This window comes from Mus caroli, chromosome 2 (genome assembly GCF_900094665.2).
Source record: "Mus caroli chromosome 2, CAROLI_EIJ_v1.1, whole genome shotgun sequence".
Classification (NCBI taxonomy): Eukaryota; Metazoa; Chordata; class Mammalia; order Rodentia; family Muridae; genus Mus; species Mus caroli.
Window position 1 is genome coordinate 148,279,440 of NC_034571.1, and position 9,897 is coordinate 148,289,336.

Here is a 9,897-nt window from a genome sequence, read left to right on the forward strand (position 1 = left end):
CCCCCCGTACCCCGGAACCAACACCACAACCCTGCAGCATCCCAACCCTCCCCCTAAGAACAGGACTCCCGACTGTGTAAGCACTGCCCTAACACACCACTGCATCTCATTCCATCTGGTTCCCCGATGTTTACAGCTGCCCGGCCTGAGGGCGGGTGGCTTCTATTGACCTGGTTCACTCTGCTTCCAGAGACTGTACCAGCTCATCATAGACATCATCATGATGAACCGAGTGTGTAAGATGTTCCGTCAAGGCCTCAGGGGATTCCGGGAATATCAGATCATTGAGCCTGTTCACAAGAAGCATCCTGTCTTCTCCTTCTGGGATGTAAGTCGCCTAGCCAAGCAGGGGTGCTGGGATTTCAGGGGTGCACCACATTTCTCAGTCCTCACATTGGGTAGAAGGGGACATCATTAAGTAAGTAGGCTTCGTAAGAATGAACCCTGAATTAGACAGCCTTTCGTGGACTGCCCTGGCAGTGCTGGCTGGGGCAGGTCTCTGGTGCAGAACAGCAGCAGAACAGAGAGTAGGGGAGCAAAGGGGCGCTCCTGTCTGGGTTCTCCTTCCAGAGTTTGTTCAGAGAAGGAAGCAGAGGCCAGAAGTGTTCTCCTTACATGTCTGCCCATGTGGACTGAAACGACAGCCACGAGGGAGGGAGGGAGGCATGGTCCGCTTTCCAGCTGTAATCACCACAGCCTGAAGGAGACGGGGCCACAACAGAACCAGGATTTTTCTGAGTGTTTTAAGCTGTGTGCACTCTCTGTTTTCTTTTCTACCACCTTCACTAAAAGAAAGGGAGCATTTTCAGGGCCTTGTTTGCTGTGAGGACCCCATTTTCAAGATAAAGAAGGTCCCAGCTTAAAATATTTTATCCCAACAATAAATCCTGAGCCCTTTTTGTCTTAGAAATAGTGATTGGGGCTGGTGAAATGGCTCAGTGGTTAAGAGCACTGACTGCTCTTCTGAAGGTCCTGAGTTCAAATCCCAGCAACCACATGGTGGCTCACAACCATCTGTAATGAGATCTGACGCCCTCTTCTGGTGAGTCTGAAATTAGCTACAGTGTACTTACATATAATAAATAAATAATTAAAAAAAAAAGAGATAGTGATTGGCTGTCCATTGTCTTGCGTTTGTATTGTTGTGATAAGATACAATGACCAAGACAACTTACAGAAGAATTTATTTGAGGCTTAGGTTAGAGCGATGACCATCATGGCAGAGAGCAGTGCATCAGGCAGGCAGGCAGGCATACTGCTGGAGCTGATGCTGAGAGTTCATATCTGTTCCACAGTAGGAAGCAGAGCCCTGGAAATCTCCTCCAAAGCCTCAAAGCCTGCTCTCAGGGACACGCCTCCTCCAACAAGGCCACACCTCCTCCTCCAAGGCCACGCCTCCTAACCCTTCCCAAACAGTTCCACCAACTGGGGACCAAGGATTCAAATGTATGAGTTTGTGGGGGCCACTCTCATTCCAACTACTGCAGTCCCCATTCTGCTAGTGTGTTCCTGTTCCCGAAAGATATCATTGGTGCTCTGTGTCTCCACCCCAGCCCAGGGTATTTCCCTGTAGCATGTAATCATTAAAAAACAATCCACGCTAAAGCCGGCTACATGGTCTCCCCTCCCCCATGGGGAACTGCAAGTCATGGTCTGCCCAGTTTCCCAAAGTTAGCCTGATGCCAAACCACTCCGCACTCCCATGCCGTCTGTCCTCTGCAGCTTGTCTGTCTAGACTTGCTCACTGGCTCTAAACCCCTAGCCCCGTATAATGGAAACTCTAGGCTTATAATTTACCAGCCAGATTTATAACAGTAAATCTTCAACCTCCAAATGCCCACACAAAGAACTCAAAACTCAACTGATACAGATGCAAGCTACGCACTTAGATTGGACAAATGTGCCCTACATTATTCTATTGCCTTTCTATGATATCTATAACTACCCATGGCTATTTCAGGCCACGTGGATCCGGTATATCTTCTTCCTCCATCTTCTCCCCGTCCCTTCTCCATCCACCCTTCTGTCTCTCTGTTCCCTCTCTCAACCTTTCAGCTCTGCCTTGTTTTTCCACTGCCCCAATCACAGACTTTAGCCTTATCCGACTGATTAAGATTTCACCTGACCTCACTTGCATACAGACAGCAATCCACTTCCCCTGCCCCCTCAGTATGCAGGTCGGCCATGACCATTTTTCTCTTGGGCCACGAGTGATTAGACCCAACCCTCTGCTTTTTGCATCTAATTGTTTGTTTGTTTGTTTGTTTGTTTTTCGTGATAGGGTTTCTCTGTATAGATCTGGCTGTCCTGGAACTCACTCTGTAGACCAGGCTGGCCTCGAACTCAGAGATCCGCCTGCCTCTGTCTCCCAAGTGCTGGGATTCAGGGCGTGCCCCACCATGCCTGGCTAGCATCTAACATCTTATTCCAAGAAATTTCTCAAATGATTTCTGAAGGACAGAGGCTGAAGAATGGGAAAGTGGGGGATAGGAAGGTGGACTTCTACCTTTTTTTTTATTTTTTATTTTTTGAGACAGTAATCTAATTAGTAAGTTAAGCCTTTTTAAAAAAAAGATTTATTTATTATTATATGTAAGTACACTGTAGCTGTCTTTAGACACACCAGAAGAGAGTCAGATCTCATTACAGATGGTTGTGAGCTACCATGTGGTTGCTGGGATTTGAACTCAGGACCTTCAGAAGAGCAGTCAGTGCTCTTAATCGCTGAGTTGAGCTATTTCTCCAGCCCAGTAAGTTAAGCCTTAGCAGGAGGTGGAACCAGTGTGCAGGCTGGAGAGGCAGGACTCACATATCCTAGAGATTTTCCAAAGCATTCATTCTCTGCCAGTGATGCTCAAACCCAACAGGTCTTCAGCTGGCCCATGAGATGACAGAGAAATAGGCTAGACCTGTAGTCTGTGACATTTGGGTTTGCTTTCAAGGATATCCTATTTCACACGGTGGCAACGGAGGAGAGAGGGGCTTATATATGGGCAATGGGAAACACATGACCCAGAGTGAGGGGTGACATGAGGGGAGTGTGAGGTCACACCTTATCACAGTGCCCAGTCAGAGTGGTCTCCAGGAGAGAAGAAACTTTGCAATGGCAACATGGCAACTATGGGTATGGGTGTGTGTGTGTGTGATGTGACTGTCAACTGAAGAGCAGGGCTGGAACTTGGGGGGCCAGGCAGAGGCTAGTTTTTCATGGACTGTGTGAATCTGTATTTCCAAGCACCCCCCTCTTCCTTTGAGAGCTTCTCTGAGGACCACCGCTTGGATTGAGGAATGACAAGGTGATGAGATGAAGGCAGCATTGTGTAAACTCTTCAGGGGGGGTTGCCAACAAATGTCCACCCACTCCAGATAGGATACCAATGACAGAGCAAAGTAGACTCCACTCAGTGGTAGCTCAGAGAACCACTGAGTTTATTGGGCTTTACTTAAAGAAGCACAGGTGAGGGACTATATGGGAGCGTAGGTATATACCCCTCAACAGCCACATTGTTGAAAAGCCCACCCCAGCTGGATAGATGGAACCCCTTCCACAGTCCCTCTGCTCTGGCTCCCTGGATACCATGTCTAGGTGGAACAGAACACTTCGAGCTGGCATGAGGTACAAGCGAGGAGCTGAAATCTCCTGAGGTCTAAGACTCTAGGAGGGACCCCCACAGGCCCAGTCTTGAGGGTCTCTGGGGAGTAGTCACAGCTGTTCTCATGGAGGTAGAAATGGCTGTCATGCTCAGAGGACGGCATTTCCATAGCAGCCGAGGGGTCAGCCAGGCTCCAGGGAACCATCAGAGGCATTCTCTGGAGAATGAATGGGCTTCTTGGTTTGACAATGTTTCTTCTACATTGCCTCTTCCTGTGTGTCCTCTTCCCTTTGTGTTCTTTGCACATCTGGCCAGAGACCAGCACCCTGGCCATGCTCCGGCCTGGCCACTTCCTATGTGGGGTGATTGCTGGGGTATGAGGACGAGGAGGGCTTCCCTAGCAAGTTGTTGACAGGGTGGCCTGTGGAGGAGGAGTGAGCCAGGTAGTTGTCAAGAGAATCTTGCAGCTCTGACTGACTAGCAATTCAGTGCTTTTTTATTTAGAGGTTTCACAGAATAAAGACCGACTGATGGTTATCCAAGTATAGGTTATGAATTTGAGTTTTCATCACATCTCCAGGGTTACAAGTTCAGTCACAATTAGAAAATACAAACAGAACAGATTTTATTTTTATCATCAGCCCTATAATTCCAATTTAAAGAATCTAAAGAATATCCCCTCCAAAGCAAACACAGTTATTATATGATCAGCCTGGCTTTTAGGCTGGCAGAATTTGTAGTTTTAAAGTACCCCAGACAAACAGTAAATATCCGGATAGGTCTTTTTATAGATAGCAAATCTTAACACCCAATTTCCTTTACCCTGTTGTTTCGTCCTCTCTGCTATAAAGTCGAGAAAGTTTATTTTAGAGAATCTATTTTGTTTCCTGAATTCTATTCCTCCTGGGGCTGTACCATGTATGACATCCCTATCTTTAAACTACGTATTCAGAGAGCCCTAAGAGGGACATAAAAGGGGGGCGGGGGGCTTGAATCTGTAACCTGGTCTCCTGGCTGGTCAGAGTTTGTCAGTTGTTTCTGTTTACCCTGCACCGATTTTACTGTTTGAGTTTATTTGGGGGCAATGGCCTCATTTAGGAGTCCCATCCCATCTTACTGGTGCTTCCCTGTACTTAATGATCTCCGGGCATAAAGACTTCCAAACAGGGCCAGAGAAAGTTAGAAACAGAAGTTTAGGTAGGTGTAAGACTTTTCCTAGAAAAACCCAGACAGTTTTCTTGGGAAAAGACATAAAATGAATCCTAATACAGAAAGTCTCCAAGAACACACCACACAGAGGCTTTAGACAGAAGGACAGCAATGGCAGCATCTGGCTCAGCTACACTGGAACGTTGTTAGACAGCTGGGCTGGCTTTGTGACTCTTGCTGTTTCTAGTGGGCATGACTGTGCCCGCCCAGCCAACCGTTGTATGGGACTTGATAAAACCAATTTTGTTCTGTTGACAGAGTAGAGCAATAGATCGAAGATGGGCCGTGTTTGACTTGCTATGGAAACTTAACAAAGCTTGGCTTCACCCATTCCCTCTGGGTCCCTCCTTTCCCCGCCTCAGCGCTTCTTTCTCCTCTTCCTTTTTCCCCTTTTTCTTCTTTCCTTGCTGCCATTTCCTTCTCTCTACCACGGGCCACCGCCTTCATAGTGTGTTGTTGATGTTAGCATAGGGCAGAGCTGGGGTTTTTGAGAGGAGGTGATAACAAAACGGCTCTGGGAGATCCGCCACAGGTGGATTCACCAGAGTGGCCTGGGTCGATAGAAGGGCTTCCGATGTAGAACTCCAGGGGCATTTTTACTGATTTTCCTTTCTCCGGGTCCTTTCAGAAAAAGAAGCAAGGTCGTATCTCATTTGTTACCGAGGACTTTGCTGCAGAGGAGGTATGTGGAGCGCTGACTTCCTGGTGTGTGTGTGTGTGTGTGTGTGTGTGTGTGTGTGTGTGTGTGTCTGCTCATCGTCTACTTCAGCCTGAAGAAGCACTGGGCATAGCTGGTTTCAGTTCGGATTCTGCCAGCACCAGTGGCACTCTGAAGTGGCCACTTAGTTCTAATCACAGTGATCCTGTCCCCTGTCCCTGACATATCAACTGTTACCACTGTTTCACTGAGAAGAGCCAATCTGAGAATTTCTGGGCTTGGACTTATGGGAAAACAGCAGAAAGCAAAACAGAGGACACAGGATGCCCAGCCAGAGGAGAAGAAAGCCAGATGGTGGGAAACCCCTTGGCCTGTTGGTGAATTCTGGTTTGGCCCTGAACTCTCTGAGGGATGTCACTATACATGCCCCCTATGTTGGATGTTCTTTAAGCTGCAGTCCCACTCTGACATGAGAAGGGCTTTATCTGTATGGGTCTTTTGGCCCGTGTGATGTGTGCGGTCTTTCAACTCCAGCACCATTACTTCCTTCCTCTCTTCTGACCACCAAATCCTGGATATTAAATCCTTATTTAATATCCAACTTTAAAGTTAAAGGGGCCTGTCTATTTATAGGAGTCAGTCACAGTCTCACTCTCTCAGACCTGACGCCACCCTGGTCTGACCTATTTGGGCTCTTCTCTGAGGAAAGAGGGAGAACAGAACTTTGTAACGGAACTAACAACGCTGTGCCCATTCCACTGCTCCACCCTACCCCTTGGAGATGTGGGTCCTCTTACGTGGCTCTCCTGGATTCGACCTTCATGTCCCTTCATTAGTGAAGCATAGCGAGGGAGATCTAAATTCTTCAGTTTTTCAGAGCAGCGATGCCTAACGCTAGATATGAAAGGTTGGCAGAATTTTACCCTGATTCTCCCAGGGGAAACCAGGGACCTGTCTAAGCACCAGAGGATTCTAGAACTAAGGGGTGGGACATTCTGTGCACAGGAGTTGAGAAAAGCAAGTAGGCTTCAGAAGGGATAGCCACAGTGACTGGCACAGCCTGTAGACAGTGTCAGTCCAATGAGCCGGGCCCGACTGGTCCCTACACAAAAGAGCATGCTAGCCGAGACAAGGACAGCTCTCCCTCAGTTTAAGTGTGTCTGTGCTTGGGGGACCGTGAGGTCCTGGTGCAGGATAGCCCCATACCCTGCTTTGGCAGGTGCCAAGGCTGCTTTCTGAGTTCCTTCATCCATATGGAAATGATTCTCCTGCTGGATGAAGATGTTGTGAGATGGGCGTGTAAGATGCTCACTCTGATGGTTGGCACATAACCCTTAGTCCGTGTCAGCTCTTCCCGTGCATAGAACGGGCGAGGGTGCAAGCAACAATATGGAGAGTCGCCTGCTGGAGTCCTCTGGCCATGTCTTCCCAGGGTCACTTCCCTCCGAGGGCCATTTCTATCACACAGAAGAAGCCATCCTGGAGGACCCACCAGGAGATCCAAGACCTCTGCAATATTCTTCAGGCTCTAGATTGCTACCGCAGCTACACAGAGTCTCTACAGCTGCTCCTGGCCAAGGTCATACGCTTTGAAAGGTCAGTGAGGGGAACAGCCCCTGCTTCGGATACTCGGGGACCCTGGAGGGGAAAGGCACAGCAGATTACCCAAGTGCTTCCTGGGAAGGGTAGCAGCACAGCTTAGTCTGTGTAATAGACTAATAGTCTCTTAGTCCTCCTCAGATTACAGTCCTGGAATCTGAGATGATCAGACAGGGCCTCTGACCCTATCTAGTCTAGTTCACATACTTTTCAAGTATTACTCTGGGTAGCCCTGGTTGTCTTAGAATTCACTCTGTAGATCAGGATCTCAACTCAGAGATCTGCTTGCCTCTGCCTCCCAAATGCTGGGGTTAAAGGCGTGTACAAATAAGCCTATCTTAAATTTATTTTATTTGTTTGTTTATTTATTTATTTATTTATTTATTTATTCATTCATTCATTCTGTGTGGAGGTCACAGGACGGTGCACAGATGTACAGGAGTCGTTTCCCTTCTACCATGCATGTTTCTGATACCAAACTTGGTGGCAAGTGCCTTTACCCACTGAACCAGTCTGTTAAAGGGCTCATAGCATACAATATCATGTAAATATCTTGTACTGGAGAAGTCATGGATGTTTTATGGTACTATGGCTTGAGAAGCCATCTCCGGGGCTTCTTGGGGGGCACCCTAGGAAATTAAATTTAGGCCCATTTTGAGAACCCAGGGTATAAAGTCACTAGGTTTGTATGTTGGTGATCCTAGGGATCATGTGTACTGCTATCTGTAGATCTAGACTCCTTTTGGCTGATGCATGATCCCTTGTGACAAGGGCAGGATAACTCCTTGGGCAAGATGGCTTGGTCATCGGCCTTACAGAGAAGACGGTATTAGATGACTTAGTGTGTAAAGTGCTTGCTCCCGGTCTGACAAACTGAGTTCAGTCCCTTGGGCCCACAAGGTGAAGGATAGTCAACTCAAGTGAGCTATCCTCCTGCCTCCACACAAATACACACTAATGCAATAATTATAAAATTAACTTAAAGAGTGGACAGATTTGACTGTGGACGTGTAGACCAGGACATTCCAACAGAGAGGACTATTTGCTTTATTCACATCCATGGGAGAAGAGCAGTTTACTCTTTTCTCTAAAGGTTCCACATCAAGCTGGACAGTGGTGGCACACGCCTTTAATTCCAGCACTCGGGAGGCAGAGGCAGGCAGATTTCTGAATTCGAGGCCAGCCTGGTCTACAGAGTGAGTTCCAGGACAGCCTGGGTTACACAGAGAAACCCTGTCTCTTGAAAACCAAACCAAACCAAACCTAACCAAACCAAACCAAACCAAACCAAACCAAACCAAAACCAAAACCAAAACCAAAACCAAAAAAACAAAAACAAAAACAAAAGAAAGAAAAAAAAAAAGAAATATTCCACATCAAAAGAACAAGAGGAGGAGTAAAGAAAGGCAAGCTAGCAGCTTGGTGTCCTCGGCATCCGAGGTGTCCTAGAGGAAAAAGAAAATCATGGAGCAAGCAGCTAAATGCCACATCTGTTCCAGTGTGACTCCGAGCTGGCCACTTAACCTTTCAAGCTTTGGAATTTTCATTAGTGAAATAATGCCAGTGTTGACTGTATTTCGGATAGATGTGGGGGCAGCTTAGGCAAAGAGATAATCCTTAAAGCCCTCTGCTAATTGTTACTCATCCCTGGGACTAGGAATTAGCATTTTAGACAGAGGTCTTTAGCTATAAAGAAAACCCATCCCCAGATCCCCTGAAAAGTCTGTCTCAGTGTCAGTGGATCAGTGTGAGCAGGGCCAGTCTGCCCCATGTCTGTCTCCGTGTCAGTGTGAGCAGAGCCAGTCTGCCCCATGTCTGTCTCAGTGTCAGTGTGAGCAGGGCCAGTCTGCCCTGTGTCTGTCTCAGTGTCAGTGTGAGCAGGGCCAGTCTGCCCCGTGTTCGTCTTCTAGCACTGGGATTGAGCGCAGACTTCTTGCACTCAGCTTGTCATAGGAGCAACCCCCAGTCCCTTTTCACATTTTGTTGTTGGTGGTGGTTTTTTTTGTTTTTGTTTTTGTTTTTGTTTTTGTTTTGTTTTGTTTTGTTTTGTTTTGTTTTGTCTTTTTTCGAGACAGGGTTTCTCTGGAACTCACTTTGTAGACCAGGCTGGCCTCGAATTCAGAAATCTGCCTGCCTCTGCCTCCCAAGTGCTGGGATTAAAGGCATTGTTGTTTTGAGATAAGGTCTTACTAAGTTGTTCTGGATAGCCTCAAATTCACCCCATAGCCCAGGCAAGCCCCAGACTGAAGATCTTCTTGCCTTAACCTCTCAGCTGAGATGCCAGGCCCAGGTGCCCCGGCCCCCAAGCCTAGTCTCCCTCCTCATAGTGCTAAAATAGTTGCCATAGCTCCTAATGGCCCCTTCAGACTGACTCCAGAGGGAAAGATTATCTCATGGGTCAGCCTTGGCATTTCTTTCCTTCTTTTTTTTTTCTTTTTTCCTTCTTCCTCCTTTAATTCCATCCATTGGATTGGCTTCATCTGGAGTCACCGGTGGGGTCTGTGTTTAAGAACTGTTAAAGAACCCTGTTATTAGCATTGGCTTGGGTATACGTGTCCTAAGCGGCATACAGAGCTACTAGAGAGATGGTGTCCCTCCTCTCTTATCATTCATTTGGGAGGGGCATGCGCAGCATCTCCATGGAGGTGTCAGGGGACAACCTGAGGGGATGAGTTCTCTCCTCCCACCACATGGGTCCTGATAATGAAAGACTCCAAAACTCCCAAAGGGAGGCACTTACTCAAGCCTCGGGTCAGCCGCGCACCCAAGAAGACACTGAGACCGAACTTAAGATGTATAGAGAGTAAGATTTAATACAGCAACGACAAGAAAGCACAT

General features: G+C 47.5%; 1 protein-coding gene across 1 annotated transcript in view; it reads left to right on the plus strand.

The window, feature by feature from the left end:
- Positions 1-9,897, plus strand: part of Cnbd2 (cyclic nucleotide binding domain containing 2) — a 58,217-nt gene that overhangs the window by 17,854 nt on the left and 30,466 nt on the right. The window contains exons 3-5 of the mRNA XM_021156614.2: positions 191-328; positions 5,431-5,484; positions 6,893-7,056. Of these exons, the coding sequence (XP_021012273.1) occupies positions 191-328; positions 5,431-5,484; positions 6,893-7,056 (356 nt within the window). The remainder of the gene's footprint in view (positions 1-190; positions 329-5,430; positions 5,485-6,892; positions 7,057-9,897) is intronic.